At 39.8% G+C, this 22,765-nt stretch overlaps 1 protein-coding gene across 6 annotated transcripts in view; it reads right to left on the bottom strand.

Annotated features, from left to right (window-relative positions):
• Nucleotides 1-22,765, bottom strand: part of APP (amyloid beta precursor protein) — a 238,273-nt gene that overhangs the window by 118,978 nt on the left and 96,530 nt on the right. For all 6 annotated transcript variants that reach the window (XM_024562633.4, XM_024562639.4, XM_024562643.4 and 3 more), the window contains exons 4-5: nt 21,603-21,715; nt 19,526-19,719 (exon numbers count right to left, since the gene is read on the bottom strand). In XM_024562633.4, the coding sequence (XP_024418401.2) occupies nt 19,526-19,719; nt 21,603-21,715 (307 nt within the window). The remainder of the gene's footprint in view (nt 1-19,525; nt 19,720-21,602; nt 21,716-22,765) is intronic.

Raw genomic sequence — 22,765 nt, 5'->3', positions numbered from 1 at the left:
TATGTATGAACTGGCAGAAGTATGAAGGACAGACAAGGGCGGGGCAGGGACAGGTGGGAGGAGAAGGCTCTCAGGAAGCCTGGCCACGGATGATGATGGAAGTGAGAGCTTTGAGAAAATACCACACAGAACTGGCGACCACCTGGGTGAAGGGGTTAGTGAGAGGATGAAGCAGGTGCTTTGAGATGGAGAGACGGTGTGGAGAGCGGTTACCAACAGTAACAAAAGGATGCAGCACGGAGAATGGGTGGCCAGGAATGGAGTTCCTGGTTTCAGCGGTGACGATGATGAATTTCAGATGCTGAAGACGCTGCTGTAGAGGCCTCCAGCACACGGCTGGAAATGAAGGACTAGAAATTTGGGCCGCAAATACACAAATCCAGGATGCACTGTATTCTATTTCCATTAAGCAAACAGCACTGCCACTTTCTGTTTTTCAAAACCAAAGAGGTACCATTCTTGAAAGACCACAGACAGCAGGCCAGAGGGCCGCTCACTTTCTGCATGGCTGATACATCCCGGTGTAACTGGAAACAGAATCTAGCTTCTGCCTCCCGGCTTCCCCTCTTTACCCCTAAGCATAATGCAAGCTGTTCTATGTAAAAATTCCCTGGGAAGATATTTTCTAGTACTGATTAAAGGGCATCAGCAGGAGCATTCTACTATGTTTAAAACAACAGTACAAGAAAAGTCATTCACTGAACAAATGCTGGTGGGTATTGACTATGCACCAAGCATTGTGCTAGGCCTAAGGCTCTGAAAGACAAACCAAAGGTGAGGTTCGTCCCCCAGGCAGCTTACATTCCTGGGGGAGAGAAAGACCAGTAGGCCAAGAAAGTACTCAAAGGTCTCACTAGTGTCAGGAGCAACTAAATAGGCTGATTGAGACTATTGGGGGATGGAGTGTTGAAAACAGTGGTCAGGGGAATTCATTCTGGAAAGCCGGCAGGGAAGCTAAGGGTGGAGATGATCCCAGACCCCAGGGAGAGACTCATCGGTCTTGGGGGAGGGCAGGGAAGGCTTGCCTGGTTGACTAGTACAATGTGGAGTCGGCAGGGGAGAGACAGAGACACAGGTGACACTGGAGAGGTAGAGAGGAGCTGGGTCATTTCTGTTAATGCTGCTGAAGAGACAACCAAAGGCACAGTTACTTACGCTACCGCCCACGACAGGGAACCTGGACTTACTACCTGACCCAACTGCGGTTTCAGCCTTCTCCAGGAAGGTCACCTTAATTGGTCAGTACCAATCAGGTAACTGTCACGTGGGCCCTCTCCATCCACCGTTGCTCCACCCCTCCCACCCCTCTTCCCTTGCAAAGAACTGAGGCAATCTGCCTAATAAGACCGTCACCTCCCCCTGAAGGAAGGTAACCTTGCCTTAACCAATCCTTTCTTTTTGCTACCAACTCTCTCCTCCTGCCCAGTTGGTGCCTATAGAAGCCTTCCGTATCATAGAGCTTCGGGAGCACCTCTCTATTTACTAGATGGGATGCTGCCTGATTCATAAATTCTTCAATAGAGCCAATTAGATCTTCAAATGTATTCAATTAAATTGTTGTACTTTAACAATACTTGAAAAGAATGTAGACAAAGGTCTGGCACAAAGCCCATGTTTGGTAATTGTTTCCGTTAACAACAGCCTTGGCATCTCAACGAAAGGTTTCACTAATTTTTCTCTGTGTGTTTGGTACTAGGGAGCACACCTTAACCGGGGGGTGTTTCATGATCAGCTTTAGACAGGTAACTCATGCCACATCCTGGTTGCTGTACAGAGAAAGACATAAGGTAAGCATGGGGGAAAGGGTGGGTGTATAGGAGAGACACAATGGCAGCAGAAATTAGTAGGGATATTGCAGTAACTCCAGCATGAAATAATGGTAGTTTATTTTAGACCTGGCTTGAATAGCAGTCCCCCCCTAAACCACAGGGGCTATGTTCCAAGCCCTTCCCCCGTAGTGGAAGCCTGAAACTGCAGACAGGATCGAACCCTATACAATGTTTTGTCCTATATATACATGCCTATGAAAACGTTTAACTTCTAACTTAGGCCCAGTAAGAGATTAAGAACAATAAAAGTAATAAAACAGAACAACTATAACAATATACTGTAATGAAAGCTGTGAGGATGCAGTCTCTCCCTCCAAATACTGCACTGTCCTCGCCCTCCCTGTGATTTGGTGAGATGACCCAACTCCTACGTGAGGAAATGAAATAGGCACTCAGGGCGGTGCGCAATATGAAATTCATGAATTATTTCTCAAACTTTCCATTTAATATTTTTTGAACATTGAACTGTGGATAAGGGTGTGTGTGTGGGGGGGGGCAGGGCTACTGTACAGAAAAGGATGGAGAGAAGAACACAAATCCAGAACTGGATTGGTGGGAGGGCCAGTATGCATCCCAGCTCCAACTCCTAAGGGTGGGGGGGGGCCGTTAATGAGAAAGAACAACTCTGAGAGAACCGAGGCGGAGGCCAGGGAGGGTAGGAGTTACGAACTCTCTTTTGGACATGTCAGGATTCAAATGCCTATAAAATATCCCAGCAGAGTCTGGGCAGGAGAAATAGACCTTGGCCTACTTGAATGAAAACTGGGATTTAATGTCAAGGGCAAGATTACAGCAGCCCAGGAGAAAGGGCGAGTAAGGGAAATAATAATCCAAAAGACATAACCAGAGTCAGGACTTTAAGGAACAAGGGTTTGAAAACAAAACAGAACAAAAATAAAACAGTGATGGCAGGATAGCTGAAAACAAAAGAACAAAAAGACCTCCAAAGCCCTGGGTGAAAATGTACAGAAAAGACAAGATGGGAATGACAATGACAAAGTTATGTTGGAAAGAGGGCTTCTGAGAAATGGCAAAGATAATGGATTTGAAGGGCTTATTAGCCTTACAGTGCTTTATACGGACATTTCTATCCCATGGAAGTTGACATTCCTGAGCCCAGAGGCCATCGGGGCCTGTCTGCACTGGTACCTTCATTAGGCAGATAAAGAGGCTAGGATGAATACTACCCTACTTGTCTGTTTAATGCCAATGACAGAGCAAAAGCATACTCAGTCCTATGTAAGAGTCATGGCTAAAGATCACAAATGTTCGAAATACTCTGGTATTTGAGACAGTAATGGGGTGTATAGAGTCTATTTATCGAAGTGTATGCTGGGAAAGACCAGTCCCAAACGGAAGTTATCTTGTTATGAACGGTCTATTCACAAGGTTTGCTAAGTGTGCTTACAACTCACTATCAGGGCTGAAACACACTTAGCAAATCTCGTGAATAGACTGTTCGTAACAAGATAGCCTCACCTCCATTTGGGACTGGTCTTTCCCAGCACGCACTTCGATAAATAGTGAGTTGTACATGACGTTGGACTCTAAGTGGGCTAGGGATTCAGGGATGCTATCAAAGTGTGGTCTTAGCTTCCCGTTCCTCTGATTCATTCTAACCCATTAAACTACTTCAAATGCAATGTTGCCATCTTGTAACTACCTTGTAGACATTTTCCTAAAACCAAAGTGCTTCCACATGCATGTGAGGTGACAGCCATGGCTCTGACCTTCCCATAACAGTAACTATGAAATTCTCCTGAAGACCACCGAGGCTACCCATGAACACTCAAAGGATGTACAAACACCAAGAAGAAAACAAATGAACAGCATGTTCCGGAAGGCAAAAGATTCAAACCTTGATGTGCCTTCCCTTCCTTATTAGTAAAGTTTAAGATTCTATGATTCTTCAAAAACTGTTTCTGAAATATAATTTATATAAAATCGAAGGTCTTTAAAGATACAGAAGTTAAAAGTAGAATGACTTTGCTACTATTTGAATATCTACTAGTGTTCAATTTAAAAAACTCAGAAGAGCCGAAAGCAATCACACATTAATTTTCCAATCCCAGGAAATCATATTTCCTAAGATTTTTTGCTTCCCTAAAACAAAAAGAACTCCCACACAGTTCAATTTATAAAATAACAATATTATTACCTGTTTACTACCAAAACCTTTTTTAATAATGTCCTCAACCTCATCTAGAACAGAAAGTGCTTAGGAGTCATTATCTACTATTATTGATTATAATAATTACAAGGCATACAATACTTCTAAAAGACCTAATTAAAGCGGAACATATTATAATAACCATAAATTATCAAACCAGAGGTGGGTGATTAGTCATTACGTCAAAAGGAAGCTTCTCTATTTGCCGGTGTGAGACAATGGGTAGGGGGCGGGGGGTGGACTGATCTAAGGAAACATTGCTTATTAAAATTTAGCTGAGTTCTTTGCGATAAGCTCCTGCTATTAGTGTAGCCCGAGAGAGGGAGATATCATATACTCCACCATGACCTCTTATTTCAGGGCTTCCGGAAGCCAATTTATGTAAAACCAACTTCCAAATAAAGATCCAGCATGCTGTTTATTGTTATCAAGTAAAGGAGGCCTCTTTGGGCACAATATGCTACTATGTGCGTCTCGAGGCAAAGGGGAAAAAACACAAAATAAATAAATACAGCACTGTAAGAGCCACCTTTACATGTAACTATGGTGAATCCCATCTAAATTCTATTAGAGGTTTTCCAATGAAGATAACTTCCAGATGTTGGTTTCAACAAGGAATTTGGGTCTGAGGGTACTACTGCCAGAAACCAGTTAAAATCGTAAGGATCTATTTTATAATCTGGAATATTGAGAGAGTTTAATTAAAAGACACCAGGGGCATAAAGAGAGACCTTTCATGTCTCAATGGCGTCAGAGTCTCAAAGTCTCAGCACTGCACAATCCAACTCTCCACATAACTCTTACAAGAGTGAACGGTTTCTCAGGACTTCTCATTCGGCCCTATCCTGTTACTCGGGCAGCTTGTGCCATTAGGTCCCGAAGCAAGCGTGGTGCTCACTGCCATTGCCAGATGTAGTTCAGATGGCAGCAACCCAACCCAGCACTTCAAAGGCATCCTGCTTCCAGCCATCACCTGCTTGGAACCCAAAATAAAGCCCACTGGTTTGGCCACACATCTGTAATCTGGTTAAGGCTATTAAAGTGTTTTGTTTTTCTTCTTGACATCCATGCGGTCCAAGCTAATTAAATACAGAAACTCAGCATTTTTTATTAAAGTTGGCAGCCAGTTCCCTCAAGAGAAAATGCAAGCTTCTGCTACTCTCCTATTCATCATTTTCAAATTAGTTTCCTCATTTAAGTACAACAGTCAGGGATACAGTTACAGCCTCAAACCGTGCTGGGAGCTGCCAACCCAGCACCGCGACTGTTCCTTTGCAACGCCATAAACTGCTTCCTCAGATCCGATCCTTCTCGACTCATCCACTGGCAGAGATTGAAGGCTGTGATTTATCATTTGTAAGATTCACTTTGTAATCCCTGAAAGTAACCTCCCCACCCCCACCCGAGCAGTTAATACCACTTACAATGCAAGCAGAAAAGTAGCTGAAAGGTTATCATATATTCAAAGGATTTTGACTCCAGAGATCCAAATAGGAAAGAGTCAAGTAACTCGCTATCTAAACAACAAACAAACTTTCTCGCGACCAATTTTAAAAACAGGAAACGTTACTGACCCACTAATGGGCACCCATTTGCACAAGAGCCTGAGCTCAGTTACGGCTACCAAATGTTTCTACATCCCAGGCTGACAGGAAGACAATGGGTGCATAACCGATCCTGTGATGCAATCACCAGCTTTCGCAGAGAACAGACAACGTATTTGGAAGATGCGCGCTGCACACACAATTGGTGATCATTTTCTGAGAAAAGTTCTTGGAGCACGCAGACCATCCTTAAGTGGGTTTTCAACTATACCAAGCAGAGTGCCACTCACAAATCAAGCTTTAAGTAGACTTTTTTATGCCAAATGCAGTAATGATCACAATCAAGATTTCCTCCCTTACGCTGAGCATCAGCTTGTGTGCGCCTCTGCTCAGGCTTCTGGGAAATGGCTGGAAACGGGCCGCACACAGCGTTATTAGCAGCCCTCCATGTTTCTGGAACAAACGTTGAGTTCCAACTCCCTAGAGGGCTTAATAAATGAATTAAAAATCTCATAACCATGCTCATGTGTAGGGTAGAAAAATGTTCCCAATAGTTGTGGCTGTGTAGTGTATTTATTGTGCTACAAGTTCTTACAAGACAGGTAGCTGAAGACGCTGTGGAACCACATTCCCGTTATCTACACTAGAACTCCATCTACAGCTTCCAAGGAAGCCAAGGACACAACTGCCTTCCATGCAGAGTACGTTTACCATCGCTGTGATCTGTATGTCGACATGGTCCACCTTGGGTTGGGTTACTGGGTTAACATTTCCCCTCCCTAAACAGATTTAACATGATGGGCTTACACGCTGCATTCCTAACTCTGTCCTTATCTTGTTTGATTCCAATAATGACCAAATCAACAATACATTAAAACAGTTATTTATTGATCAAAGAGAGATATAATTTACGTATATATTTCTCTCTGTAACAATCCCATTCTCTACCAAAATATACATATCTCTATGGAACACTTTGCACACTAATAATGAAGATACCTTTCTCTCCTTTATAAGAGAATTACATTGAATAGACCTCTGCTCATGTAGAAGTGGGGTCTACAAATTCTCTGTCCCCCCAAGAACTGCAACTCCTTACTCCCAAACAAGCAAGTGAAGAGAAACGGCTCACTCTAGGAATCCTGGGTTAAGTGATGTTTTTCAAAGGGAACAAGTTAGCCCTCTGCAAAGGCTGGCCCTTTTCTAGGCATATGTCACAACGCACTTTTTTTCCCTTGGTATTCTTCAGCTGTACTAAACTAACCTAAAGTTTTAGACCCTACCCCACCCCCCACCTCCATCCTCCCGAAGGCTCCTTACTAGGGCAGATTAAACAGCGTGGAATCTATGTATACCTTAATATCAGTAAAAGTCAAGCATTTTTCACTTCCCTCAAATATATTATGAATCAGTCACTCAAGATTATTTATTGTCTGAGATTTTTTTATGCTCAAAGGTGAATGAACTAATCATTTTTAAAGTCATGATTTATATGTGCTCTTCAGGTAAAAGTGAAGAAATGTGGTTAGATAAGAAAAGTGCAAATTATTAACTACATTTCATGAATGTAGAATTAATGGAATAAGAATCTGTAGAAGGTTCTGCTGAATTTACATTTGAAATACCTACAATTTTTGCTTGGCACAAGAAAAAAAATATGAAATGCTCCAGTACAGATATATCAGAACAAATCTATTCATAGTTTTGAAAAAGCTCAAATAAAACTCATTAAATCATTCTACAAATAACCAAGACATAAAAAAGCTGTGAACATTAAATGGGTTAACATATGCAAGGTGTTCAGCAAGTGGTTGGCACACAGTAAGCCTACATACTATCTATAATTATTACTACTCGTGTGTGGCAGTAGAAGGGTATAAAAGGCCATAAAACCTAGTCAATAAATATCTCCATGAAACTCACCATTGATAAAACCCTGAAAGGTCGAGGGTATGAAGAAGGGGTCACATTATTAATAACAAGACTATGTCACCCAGGACAGGTTAGTAGGCATTGACAAAATAAATCCACCCACTACTGGCTAACTCACCCTAAATGGGCATAAACATTATCAAGATATATTTTAAGTGATGTGAAAAGATTCACATCTTTTAATCTCCAAATCCTACTTTTGGACATCTACCCATAAAACAATTATTATGGAATATGAAGAAAATCTGAATTCCTTAAAGAATTAAAAAACATGGCTTCGCTAATGTCAAAAAAGAGCAAAACAAAGGTCTGACAGTGGTGACATGGATGAATAAACTTTGAAGAAACATACATAATTAAAAGGATGTTAATTAAAAGTCTTTAAAATATTTAAACATAAAAATTTACATTTCAACCACAACTAAATAAAAACATACATATGAAGAAAAACAAAAAGAAATAGGAAACTTACAACAGAGTTAAATTAACAGGTGATTTTTCCGAGATGCACAGCCTTCTGAAAGTTATTGTATTTTCAACATTTTTGTAATTACATGTAATGGAAAAATATTTCAAGTGGAGTTAGCCTTCCATGCCTCTACATACACAAGGTATTTTAAAATATGACCGATTTGTCCCAGAAAATAGGTTTGTATTTACTGCAGTCAAAATGGACAGCAGTATACTAATAAAAAGAAAAATATCTGACATAATGATTAGACTTAATGAAGTAATTAGTTAAATAAGAAGCCTTAATCATCCATCATGTGAGCACATTTTGACGAAAGTATTTTAACCTTTGGATACATAAATACATCACGGGGCTTGATGGGATACTGATAGAATTATTTCAAGTCCAAGACTGAATCCGTCAAACCCCTAACAAGAATATGTCATATATGGAAAACAAAACAATGGCCTACAGACTGGAAATGTTCAACAAAAATCCCGGTCTTCGGGAAATGAGATGCCAAGGAGTGCAGTAACTCTAGAAACATTGCCCTTGTTTCCCACCCAATAAAAGAGATGTTGACTTGACGAAACAAAGGCTTCTACTACTTATATGGAGCAAGAAATGTTGGATGTTCAAGCTGGATTCATAAAGAAAGACACACCCAAGATGAACATTCACTGGATACGGACACACTCTAAAGAGTTTCAGTTAGTCTATGTTTTACGGACTCCACTACAGCCTTTGACAGTGGCAATCACGAAAAGCTATGGGTTGCTCTGATGGCAATGGGCGTATCTGAGCACCTGATGGTCCTGATGCATAATAATATTGAGAGACCGAGTGCTTTCCCACAGGCACGGTGTCAGACTAGAATGCATTGTATCTTCCTATTTGTTTAATGTGGACACAGACCATGTATGAACAACTGGGCTAGACTCAGAGGGAGGAGGAGTGAAAATTGGTGGAAGAAATATCATTTACTTAAGATATGTGGCTGACCCATCCGACTGGCAGGAATTTGAAACATCTCTGCTGATGAAAGTGAAAGAAGGAAGTGCCAAAGCATGACTGTGTTTGTTTTTTTAAGAGTATATTTTATTAATTATGCTTTTACAGTTGACCCAATATTCCCCCTTTGTTCCCTCTGCCTGGTACCCCATTTCCTCCAGTGATCCCCCACTTATTTCATATCTATGGGCTGTGCATATAAGATCTTTGGCTTTTCCATTTACTATACTATTCTTAACCTTCCCCTGTCTATTTTGTGCCCACTCAATTACACTTCTAAATCCCTGCACCTTTTACCCCATTTTCCCCTTTTCCCCTACCCTCAGATGATAAACCTCTAAATGACTTCTGTATCTATGATTCTATTCCTGTTCTAGTTATTTGCTTAGTTTGTTTTTTAGATTCAGTTGTTGATAGTTGTGAGTTTGTAGTTACTTTAATGTTCATAGTCTTGATCTTTTTCTTAAATAAGACCCTTTAACATTTCATATAATAAGGGCTTGGCGATGATGAACTCCTTTAGCTTTATCTTGTCTGGGAAGCACTTTATCTGTCCTCCAATTCTAAATGACAGTTTTGCTGGATAGAGTAATCTTGGTCGTAGGTCCTTGCTTTTCATCACTTTGAATACTTCTTGCCAGTTCCTTCTTGCCTGCAAAGTTTCTTTTGGGAAACCAGCTGATGGTCTTACCGGAACTCCTTTGTGGGTAACTCTCAGCCTTTCTCTTGCTGCTTTTAAGATTCTCTATCTTTAACCTTGGTGTTTTAATTATGATGTGCCTTGGTATGGACCTCCTTGGGTCCAACTTGTTTGAGACTCTCTTTGCGTCCTGGACTTGTATGTCTATTTCCTTTGCCAAATAAGGGGAGTTCTCTTTCATTATTTTTTCAAATAAGTTTTCAATTTCTTGCTTTTCCTCTTCTCTTTCTGGCAACCCTATGATTTGGATGTTGACACTTTTGGAAATATCCCAGAGTCTTCTTAACTTCCCTTCATTAAAAAAAATTCTTATTTCTTCATTTTGTGCTGGTTGACTGTTCTTCCTTATGTTCCAAATACTTTTGAATCCCAGCTTCCTTCCCTTCACTGTTGGTTTCCTGTGGATTTTTCTTTATTTCCCTTAGTATAGCCTTCATTTCTTCCCTCATGCTTCTGCCTTTTCAAAAAGATCTTTGAGCATTCTGACCACCAGTGTCTTGAACTCTGTGTCTGATAGGTTGGCTACCTCTGCATCGCTTAGTTCTTTTTCTGGGGCTCTGTTCGTTCCTTCATTTGGGCCATATTTCTTTGCCTCCTAACTTTGGCAGTCTCCCTGTGTGTGTGTAGTAGGTAGAGGTGCTTTGTTTTCCTGTCTTAGCACACCTGTTAAGTTGTATGGGTCAGAGCCTTGGATTATATTTGAACATCAGGGAGGCAAAAGTCACGACAAGAGAAGAAATATACAACTTTAACAAAGACACTGAAGACACTGTTGATCTTGGTTCAGGCATCAATTCAAATGCAGACTGTAGCCAAGAAATCAAGAAAAGCCTGAGACTTGGTAGGGCAGTAATGGAAGAATTAGGAAAAATCACCAAGAGCAGAGATGTGTCAACAGAGGCAAGGCTAAGAGCATCCATACCCTCATATTCTCAATTATGATGTACAGATGTGAAAGTTGGACAGTGAAGACTCATGAAAAAAAGTGATTCATTTGAAATATGGTGTCAGGAGAGCTCCATGGATACCCTGGATCATCAAAAGACAAATAAAATGGGTCCTAGAGCAAATTAAGCCTAAAATGTTGCTGGAGGCAAAGATGACAAAACTGGAGGCAAAGCTGTCCTACTTTCGGCACATTCTGAGAAAGCAGGGTACTTTGTAAAAGATAGTAATGCTGGGAAAAATAGAAGGCGGCAGAGGAAGACCAAACATGAGGTAGATTGATTCCATCAAAGCCATAGGTTTAGGTCTACAGTAGCTAAGCGGGGCTGAAGGGGAAAGGACACTGTGGACATCTCTTATTCACAGGTCACCAGGAGCTACAGTTGACTCATAGGCACATAGCACACGCATGAAGCTATGTTAGGAAGGTTTGTTTTGATCTGAAATATTTCCATCTGCCCAAAAGCTCTATTCAAGATGCATATTCCTAGATTGTTCGTTTTTCTATTCATAAAAGATCAGGGTGAGATGAAAGCTTGGAATGGAAGATTTAAAAAAAAAACAACAAAAAACAACTTTCCCTAGCTTTTCAGTCTTCTAAACCAGTTTCTCAACCTTTCTTTGTTATGGGGCTGTCCTTTATATTGCAGGATGGTTAGCAATGTCCCTGGTCTCTCTACCCTTCAAATCCTAGGAGCACTCCCCCCACCCCGTGCCAAGTACTGACAACTAAAAATGTCTGCAGACAGTTACAAAGGTCCCTTGGGCAGCGAAATTGCCCTCAGTTGAGAACCACTGCTCTACAATGATGTTTATTTATCCATCTTTTAAATCACACAATGCCTGCCAAAAGCTAATGGAGTTTAGCTAGTCTCATGACTATAACTTGTGCTTCCTGAAATTTCTGCCTGCTGTTATTTTTAATAAAGAGCTCTGATTTGACACGAGGGAACAAAAAAAAATGCTTACTGGCATAAGTAAGAAAGCCACTCTAAGAATGCACTTTTACCCAAAGTTCAAATGGAGATGAATCTTACTTTCACTTATAATTCCAATTTTATTTTATTCTATTTTACTTCACTTTTTGAAACAATGAAAAAATATCCAGGCAGTAACTACAGTAAAGGGGCCAGGCAGTTGTAATAAATATTCCAGAGGTCCAAGATTTTTCAGTGTTTGTAGCTTTAGAGATTCCTGATGCAATTTCCCTTAATTACTGCTTGTCTGGAATGCTATTCCCTAGCAGTTTTTGTTTTAAAGTGTAATTAGTTTAACCTTGAGTTACCAATTATGTTTGTGTATGCATATGATGGGAATGCCAATTCAATTCAACTCAAATATTTGTTGAGCACAGCCTGGTAGAAAATTAGGCCAATGATCTTAATGGACAAAGACACACAGTTCGCATAACAAGTGTAAACTGATAAGCAGGATATACTATTAACTCCCAGAATCCATCAGGGTTCACTGGACACAACTTCACCTTCTGAGTTTCATTTTGAACAGTTTTACCTACTTGTAAAGTTCATGTTTGACTATTACACTCTATAGAAAAATTTTACTTTTTAAAAGTTGAATAAAACTTTATCTTGCCATTATCATTTCAGTCCAATGATGCTTTTAATATACCTAAGATTCGGAAGGACAACATTTTCCTAGATCTGCCATTCCTCAAGACTTATGGTTATTCACGAACTATTTCCAACTTGTTAAAGGACCAAATATTACGACAATAGAAGAGTAAAGGACTTGCTGATGAGGTAATAGAGAAGTTACCAGTTTTATTACTGTGTTCCTAAAACATTGTATGATCTCTCAAGAAGGTATATGAGAAGCCTGGAGACTTTCACTGACTGTACCTGAAAATCAAAGAAGTTCATTTTCCACACTGGCAAACAGGCGAAAATTGACAGGGGATATTTTGCAATTATTAGATAAATCAGAAGATGGATGAAACTGACCACATAAACAAAACCTCAGACCACGGCTCTTCAGATGATGATATCCTGGATGAATTTTCTCAAGCTCAGAAACTGAGCAACGTATTTTTAAGAACACAAAGAAAACCCAGTATTCTCCATGCATTTAGTTATTCAACAGGAAGGATGACATCATTCAATATTTTATGGAAACCAGGAACCAATCATTGACAATATTCTTTCTCCTCTTATGATATTTGTGCAACAAATTTTATTGTGATTTTGCAACGACATTTTTTGACGCAGGTCAGAAGTGGACAAACACTACATGCAGAAATGTCTATAAAAGTGATTAGAAGGAAAGAACCAACACAGCCATAGAAACGACTGGGCTGTGCTCTGATAGGCTTATAGATGTGTATAAACCCACACTTGAAAGTGTTTTGCAATCATGGACAAAAATATGGATTTTCTCCCTTCAACAAAATTATGACCTCTCAGAGTTTTACAAATATTGACTTATTTTTACAATTATAAGGTGAAAATGCAAATGAAAGAAAAAGACTAAGAAAAATGATAAACTAGAAATTAAAAGATACATTTGAAGTGTGGAATTGGAGTTTATAATATTGATCTATTTCCAGGTTCATGCACGGCAGGTGATTAGCAGTTGCATTCAAAGATATTGCCCACTATAGAAATTCCTACCTTCATAACCAGCAAAAGATGAAATAAATATCTAACTTACTATATTTAAATTTTAATTCAAATTAAAGTATTTACAGTATTAATTCTTATTAAAATTTCTAAATGAGGTTATGTCTCTCTATTCCTTTATTCCTATGTCTGTAAATCCTTGATGGTGGGCTAGCTTTTCTAGTACAGTGATGGGTGAGGTGATTGGATTCAGCTGACTGGGCCCAGTGAACATTATAGGGTATCCTGTGTTCCCATGTGTGTGCATTTGTACACACACAATCGAGGTAACCTTAATGAACTAAAGAAAACCCTCCTGAGCTACAAAATGCACAAAAAACACAAACACGCCCACACAAGCCTCAAAGAAGGGCATGGTAAGAAGCAGTCAAAAACAATCATTCATCTAGATCTATCTTAAGCAGTTTTCTCTCTCTTTTTTTTTGATCAAAAGGAAAAAAAAATATCACCTAATTATCTAGGCAGATACATTAGGTTTCCTCTCAGCACTTTCTCACTAATGTCTGTAGCTATAAGAACAAGGAAACATAAGTGAGATTCTGCTTTGAAAAAAATGTGACGACCTACTCCCAAGAGCCCAAGAGGAAAAGTGCTATTACGAAGAACTAGAGGTTCTCCCCTATGTCATTTGCTCCATAAATTCAAGAACCCCTGTGGTTCAGGTCAAGTTCTGCAGTTCCAAGTAGGGGCAAACTCACCCTTCCAGATCCATCCCAAGGCTACACTGGATGTGTGGCTGGATTGTAACTTACAAGTTAGTTTTCTAAAACAATTTCCCCATGGAAAAATTCTTACCCACCCTGGCTGGAATCTGTGTATGTGAACATAAGCTACACTACCCATGGCATAGGTAGTAGGTATTTTATCTGAAAACCTGAACACTACAGCACTGGAAAAATAAATGCTGAGTTATTCACAAATGAATTTTGGGTATAATAAGTGATTTGTTCATACTGAATCTTTTAATGAGGTCATAAAAAAGCTCATCCCACAAGGAGGTTTCTCGGAGTGCCTCATTAGCAATATGAAAGCACCTCCTACCATGTCAAATCTCATTATCCACCAACCAATCAAAGTGTATTCAACTCTGGATCAAATTCTGTTCCAGGAGGAAATGAGTCCTCCTTATTTTTCCTAACTTCAAAATTGTCACAAAGTTGCCGGGGAGGGGGTGTTTAAGTAACATGTTAAACACTAGTCTATTCTGCATTTCAAGTGCCCCAGGAGGGATGGGTTCCAGAACTAGGAAGCCACCCCGTGGCAGGTGCCCAGCTTGTATGTGGGTCAGTGATACAACAGCTCTCACTTTGCCCACTGGCTTTGCCAGGTGAGAATGCAGGGCACACCTGCCCACAGGGCGAACAGAAAAACAAGTTCAAAAATGAAGTGATGTAAGTGACCTGACACCCTACTTATATTTTGTTCAAACCTATTATTTTAAACCTTAAATACATGAACCGTTACAAAACTTAGTACGAATTCAGAGTTCAACCTTATAACATATTACTGGGCTATATAAACCATTTGCCTCAATGGAAAATAAAGAGTGATTAGAAATTTCAAGTATCTACAGCTACACTGTCTAGTCCAGTGGCCACTAAACACCTATGACTATTAAGCAGTGGAAATGCGGCCAGTTTGAAATGAGAGGCGCTGTACGTATAAAGTATGTACTAGATTTTGAAGGCCTAGTATGAAAGAAACAAACACAGAAAGAATGTGGAATAGCTCAAAAAACTTTTTCACATTGGTTACATGTTGAAATGACAATATATTGAATATATTAAATAAAATATATTATTAAAATTAAATTCACCAGTTTCTTTTCATGGTTTAAAATGTACTTATTTGAAAATGTTAAATTTCATATGTGGCTTACATGGTATTTCTATTAGACAGTTCTGAACTAAAAACAAGAGGTTCTATAACATCCTTTCATGGACCACAAAGTCCTTTCCAAAAGCTATGAAAAAGGGCAAACAATTCGCAAACAATTCAATTTGGCTAATAATTCTAGAAGACCAATGTAAGGTGTACTCGGTACATAAATTATAGTTTGGATTCCAGCATACAAATAATTAGAAGAGATGTCATAGTATAAACAAGTATTTTAAGAAGAACACAAAAGAAGAGCAAGGGTACCCTAGGGAGGCAAAGTGTTTCAGGGGGTATTTCAGAAAATAAGGTATCTTTTTGGACGAACACTAAAAAATATGTAGGATTTTACAGGTTGTGATAAGATGTTGCAGTTTAAAATTGACAAATATCTTTGTGGTACATCAACACCTTTTAATAAAAAGGAAAAAAAAACATTTTAAAAGGGGCAGAAAGGTAGGCGCAAGAACCCAAAGAAAAGGCCCATGGTTTGGGGGTGTCAGCAGATAAGGTGAGGTACATATGTAAAGCTGAAAATGCAGGTCAGGGCCCAGTATTGAGAGTTCGGAATGCCCTGGTGGAGAATTTGGACTTTGTCACAGGACTCAGGAACCATCAAATATTTCCTACCACGTGTAAACGGGAGCAGAAACATATTATAGGAACATTATAAAGTCATGGGGGAATTATTTTGGAAGAAAGTAAACAAAGGATTGTAGGCAGGTAGAATGAATTCCAAGTTATGGGAATGTAAGTCAAGGTATGGATGAGTCCTGTAAGAATACAAAAAAGTACGAGGGTAACAGAAGAAAGTGAAGCACTAATGTGGCAAGGAGTAATCAAAGAATTAGTCTAGTGGGAGTTAGATGATAATCTGAACTCAGGCAGTAGCAGCTCACACATCTGCACACAGATGTTTATAGCAGCTTTATTCATAATTTCCCAAACTTGGAAGCAACCAAGATGTTCTTCTTGGGTGGATAAATAAATAAACTGAGGCACATCCATGCACTGGAATGTTATTCAGCACTAAGAATGAATGGGCTATCCAGCCACAGAAAGACGTGGAAAAAACTTAGAACACATATTACTACGTGGAAGAACCCAATCTGAAAAAACTCCAAACTGTATTATCCCAACTGTGTGATACTCAGGAAAAGGTGAAGCTATGAAGATAATAAAAATATCAGTAGTTGACAGGGGCAAGAAGGTAGGAGGGATAAATAGGTGGAATGCAGAGGATTTTTAGTGATAATACTGTTTGACACTATAATGATGGATACATGCCATTACATATTTGTCCAAACCCACAGATTGCACAACGCCAAGAGTGAACTATAATGTAAGCTCAAATATTTGTTGAGCACAGCCTGGTAGAAAATTAGGCCAATGATCTTAATGGATGACTTTGGATGACTATGGTGTAGGTTCATCAGCTGTTAACAAATGCACCACTGAGCTGGGGAACGCTGATTGTGGGGGAGGGATGCATGTGTGGAGGCAGGAAGGATAAGGAAATCTCTGTACCTTCTGCTCAGTTTTGCTGTGAACCTAAAACTGTACTAAAATAGTCTTGAACAAATTCTTTAAAGTATACAAGAAAGGTAGAGGAGGTGATCCAGAGTTCAGATATAAAAAATCATAAAAGGAAAGATGGAAAACAATGGGAGAGAAGAAGGTAATGAGAGATGTTGAGTTAGAGATAAAAACTGGTTATTTTACTCAGTAAACAAGTGCCGAGCAACCACGGAATGCCAGGTGCCCTGAAGCAAATTCACGATGGATGACTACAGAGGGGTCCTCTGCCGAGCAGGAGGGAGAATGTGCTGGGAACCACGGGAAATGGGGCTGGCTCGCTTCAACTGCTAGGTGGAAGGTGATGAGTCATCCAACAGGAATAATTAGGTGCATCTAGTAACATTAGGATACCAGCTGATGTCACAACAGAATAAGAAATGGATTTAACTGGTAGGGTTACATGACTTGATACATCAACCTTAGAAAACACAACAGCGATTAAAAAGAAAAACTAATTTTTCCCAGATAAAGAGGATTGAGAAGAATTACGTTTAGAAAATGTGAAGGGTATCAATAAGTCCAGGATATTTGAAGAAATATGGAAAAATGATTATCCAACGTGTCCCTCCTGGTTAGAAATGACATTAAAAAAATGAGGACAATGGACTGGAAGCCTTCATTAGAGGAGGATTATGAGAGAAGGACAAAATTCAGTGGACCTGATGAGTGTTTTAGGTTCAAGATCAGAAGACCATGGTCCGAGAGGAATGTCAGGGCTGGAAACCCTATAGGTACAGCATTTGTGAGTAATCACAGAGTCCAAGGGATGGCGGTGTAGCAGACAGCAGAAACGCAATATGAATGAAGGAGACTAGGAAGGAGCTAGCTAGCATTTCAACTATCGACTTGGATGGTGATATGAGACAGGAAAAGTATGACCTCATTTGCCTGGGGCCCTTCGTTTATGACTGTGGTCCTAGCGTCAAACTGGCTTGGATATAATTGTCCTAGTAGTAGGTAACATAGTAAAAAAAAAAAACAGCGTTAAAGAATAATAAACTAGTGTCCTATAGTCTGTGACTGTAGCAAAGAAGACACAGGGCGGTATAACCAGAGATGGAAATCAAAAACGGTGCACTTACTGAATGACAGTAGGGGAGTCTTGAGGCCAGACCCGGAAGCCCTGTTGGGTCTCTTTCCAGGACAAGTAAGGGGTGCAGGACAAGAAGGGGCCTCTGAGTGGGCTTCATATGATATTAGTGATGCTTTCAATACAGTCAGTAATTTGGAAGAGGTGCAGGAGAAAAGTTCAGACACACTGACATCCGTTCCCAATAAAAAGTGGGTTTTACAAGATGTTTAAAAATGTACTGAATTAGAGAGAGGACCTGGTAAATGTGTGTCACTCAAGATAAAGCAAGAGTACCCCTTTCTGGTTCTAAAAGTCCCCGTATATGAATGGTCCTGAGTGCTGGGTCACCAACCTTGACTCAAGATTACAAGCACACAGCTAGTTTCACCTAATTTTTACAGCAACCATGGAGCGTTCTTGGCTTACTTGCCATTATTCGGTGTGTTTACTAAGTACATACTCAGGTCAGTGAGGGGAAGTGGTCACGCATGCAACAGACTGCAAACAGAGAAAGCGGCTGGACACCTTCAAATTTCACTGTCACACCGGCTCACGGCTTCAGGCACTGAGAGCCCCGTGGACCGAGACTTCGCTCAGGTCACTCGGAGACTGTCAAATCGAGCCCCGGCTAAGAAAGAACACTAAGAAGCTATGAAAACAGTACGAGCTAGGCAACTCCAACTCTTAGAAAAAATGGCAATTAAACCCGAACCAATGGACATTTCTACGTCTGGCTCGTGGAATACAGGTGAGGGGACCAGCCGTGGCTCCGAACACAACCAGTTAGCTCCACGGGAAAAGCTCAGACGCCGTCCCATGGCAGACCCGACTCTCACCGATGTTCCCTGCCCTGTGAGAAGAATTTTACTACTTAAGATTCAAACTGACTTTTATGAATATAGATAACTATTACTAGTGTAAAGTTGATTTTTCCTTATTTCTCTCGTTCCTTACAATTTTCTTGTTTAGCTTTATGTTCTGCCACATTGAACACACTTTTCTAAACCTAAGAAGCAGCACAAAACAGCTTAACTAAAAAAAAAGTGACGATAAAGTTGGGCAATGGCCACTACAGAGGAGCCTTCCATCATTAACTGACGAGAGACGACAAGGGCTTCTCCGTGCAAGCAGATCCTTATGTATTTGTAAAATGCATTTGTAGTTTTGTGAAACCATGTTTTAAATTCTATAAAATATATTATAAAAACATCTGTGCCCGTCTATACAGAAGTCAGAAAACTTTATATTAATAACTCAAAGCCTTATAAGTCATATTTACTCTTCTATTTAGGAGCCTGTGATACTAGGGGACATCTGAGAATACTCATAAAAAGAAACCCCCTCCCCACACACAAAAAAAACAAGATCAAACTTTTCTTAATAAAAATTCAGATTTAGCTAATGATGGATAAAATAATCCCAAAACACTTTTTTAAAAACTTCTGAATTACAGATCAAAACAGACCATCACGTCTCTCAGTCAGATTTTCTTTCTCTGTGGAACTACTGGTGACATAGTATCAGTGAAATTTTGATCCCAATTCTTGAGATTAAAACAGTTAAAATTGACCCAGTGATGTTTGATCAATTATATTAAAATGAAACACTAGACCCTACATAGTAAGACTTCATGCTTAGATTTTTTTTCTCTAAAAGCAAACCTGGATGCAAGTGGGCAGAAACTCTTCTAATGAGAAACAAAAAGATACATCGATACGATAAACAAAACTATATGCTAATGGTTGAGCATCTATGAAATCCTGAACACAAAGGCCATCTTACCTCCCATCTGCATAGTCTGTATCTGCTCCACCCCACCAGACATCCGAGTCATCCTCCTCGGCATCCGCTGAGTCTATATTGTCACTTTCCTCGGCCAGCGGGCAACATACAAACTCCACCCCTCGGAACTTGTCGATGCCACAGGGCAGCAACATGCCGTAGTCATGCAAGTTGGTGCTCTTCTCACTGCAGGTCTAGACAAGGCAAAGAGAAAAGGGAGGGGAGGTGTTTTTCCTTGTAAGAAAACCCAAATATCATAATCAGCACACACATCCACAAGAACCAGTCCTGTGACTGAAACAATGAAATGCATCATTTGCTTTTTGAGTGGATCTACCTTGTACAATAATTTCTTTAGCTCAGGCTACTTTGGTACCCATAATTTTAACTTTATTACTTATTGAATGAGGATGACTTGTTATACTATAGAAATGAAAAAGAAAACAATAGGAGTGGAAACCAATAGGGAAATAAGGTGTAAAAGAGGCCTATACTGGTGAATAGATATCGGAGAATCAATACTTTCTGGCTTCATTAGTGCATCAGGAAGAAGTGGCCGCTCCATGTACGCCCCTAACTCACTTCGACCTCTTACAGACGAAAGTTTCACTCACTCACATCCTACTCTAGAAATTCTAACTCTTGGCTCACTTCCAGAATAACAATCTTGGGAAGAGAAAAAACGAACTCTTTGCTATAAATCAGAAAATACAGTCACTTAGACATTTCTATTTTGGTGTCTTCTTGCTTTTCTGGGATTTGCTAAATTTGCACAAATCCAGATTAACACGAAGCTCTGAAGTCATCCACTGATAACAGAGGAAAGATTAATATTTCAACACATGTAGGTAGGCAAACAGTGAAAATATTAGCGTGCATTTTGACCTCATAGGAATTAGGTAATTTTTGTTTCACAGCAACAAAAAATTCTGTGAAAATTCAAGAAGAAATGAAAAATGAGGTTATCAGATGGATAGCAGGGCTTTAAAATTATCTGGTTTGTTTTCTTAAGATCAATAAGCCCCCAAACACATTTTTGTATAAAGAAAATTTTGTCCTATAGTAAATGAGAACATATTATTTTATTAAAAACAAAATTAATGCTAAATCTTAAGTGGTGTCTTTTGCTGAACAGCCTTAAGGCTATGATCCAATGGTTTAATTGAGGAAGATCAGGGTTTATCAAGCTCAGGACTACTGAAACTTTGGACCAGATAATTCTTGGGGAGGGGGGTGAGAAGGGAGAAGATGCTGTCCTGTTCACGGAAGAATGCTTGGCAGACTCTGGCCTCTAACCACCACCAGCAGCAGCACCACTCCTTCCAACTGCGACAACCAAAAATGCCTCCACTGGCTCATGGTCCTGAGGAGGGATGGGGCAAAACCAAGCCTATTTCAGAATCACTGTGCTGGACTAAGGAGCCTACTTCTGGGGGACTGATACCACACACACACACGTAATTGCATACATTTATTAGAAAAACTTCATAATGTATCAAAAGAAAAAGACATTTTGAAGGTTATAATATCAAAAAGTGACATTTATGCTAATTGTCACATGTCTTTTTATCAGTTCTGCCGTAAGCAGGAATTAGCCAAGGCTAAGCTGATGCCACACACTCACTCACTCTGGAAAAAGGAAGGTGGTAGCTGGGCATGTGAACACAGACCTGGGCAGCTTAACTTAGGAACTGAATGCTCACTAGTTTTCATGTTGGTTCTGGACAAGCTACTTCCTGTTCTACTGCTGTTCACCCGAGTAAATAATAGAAAAAACTGTAAAATCATTACAACTTTGTATGTGACAAAGGAAACAACAGGTAAACAAAAATAATTTGAAGAAAAGGTGCATTTCACACTCTAGAGAATATAAGATTAGAGTTTTTAATCTATAAAATATGGCATAGATACATAACGAATCTAAACAGGCCCTGTTTTTGACTCTTTACAAATACTCATGGATAGGATTTATTTTTTAATAACAAAAAAAAGACCTTACTCATCAACACAGCAATCACCTCGAAATACCCTCTAAAATGTCATTACTTTGAAAGAGAAAGAGCGTATGGACTGGTACCTCTTTGGCGACGGTGTGCCAGTGAAGGTGGGTTTCACAGATGTCCATCCTCTCCTGGTGCAGGAATTTGCACTTGTCGGGAACAAGGAGAGCGTCACTCACAAACTCGCCAACTGCAAGCAAAGGAAACAGCCTCATGTCATTCTCTCTGCATCAGTGTTCTTACCACAGAGATGGCGTCAAGAAAGGATGGGCTAGAAGGAGTCGGAGAAGTTAATCAGGTGTTTGAATGATGAAGTAATCAATCCAGGGAAGCTGGCACCTTTAGAATGTTGAGTCCTGTGTCCTTGGCAGCCCAGTTCTTTGCTACAACAACCTTGATGGTTAGAATACTTCCTACATATTTTAAGTACAATCTTTAATGAATAGGAATCCCTGAGTTTAAAGTCAATCACAAAAAAGCAGCCGTTCAATTGCAGTTGACACTGTCCAGGCAATCGTGGGAGCAGAATCAATCCAAGTACTTGCCCACCCCTCCTTCTTAGACACTTTAATCTACTTGTAACTAACACATGGACAAAGCCAAAGGGGGACAGGACTGAGGGTGGGGGTGGGGATGGGTGGGGTGGGAAGAAAATGGAGACAACTGTACTTGAACAAAAATAAAAAATAATAAAATAAATAAAATCTTTTAAAAAATAAAAAAAGGAAATGTGTCTACTTCCTAAACAAACAAAACCTATACATGCACATGTGGAGTATATGTTTATATATGTAACCACACACATATATGTAACCACACACACATATATATCAATTAAATTATATAAACTACAACTTCCGCTGTATTTGTAAAGAAAGCGTGTATCATACAAACCACTTGGAGCATTGCTGGTACTGCAGATACAAAGATATCACACCAAGTGTATACGAACTCACATTCATGTGAGGCTGAAAGTTGAATAATTACAATATAATATGCATACCGTGAGCTAAATTTTTATTTGTCTTGCTCACTAGTGCACCCCTAACTTTTTGCATAGCTTCTGCACACAGTAGGCAGTGAGTACCTTGATGAATGAAGAGGTGAAATGCTGTAACAGAAATGAAGGAAAGTGCCGGGCCAACATAGAGGACAAATCCGCTTGGGTGCATTGGGACAAGCCCCAAAGGAGAGTCTAAATGGGTGAGCAGGAGTATGCCATGTGGAGACTGAATGAAAG

Source organism: Desmodus rotundus, chromosome 2 (genome assembly GCF_022682495.2).
Source record: "Desmodus rotundus isolate HL8 chromosome 2, HLdesRot8A.1, whole genome shotgun sequence".
NCBI lineage: Eukaryota > Metazoa > Chordata > Mammalia > Chiroptera > Phyllostomidae > Desmodus > Desmodus rotundus.
Note: the sequence above shows the minus strand (reverse complement) of the source record. Positions and strands in the feature narration are given on the sequence as shown.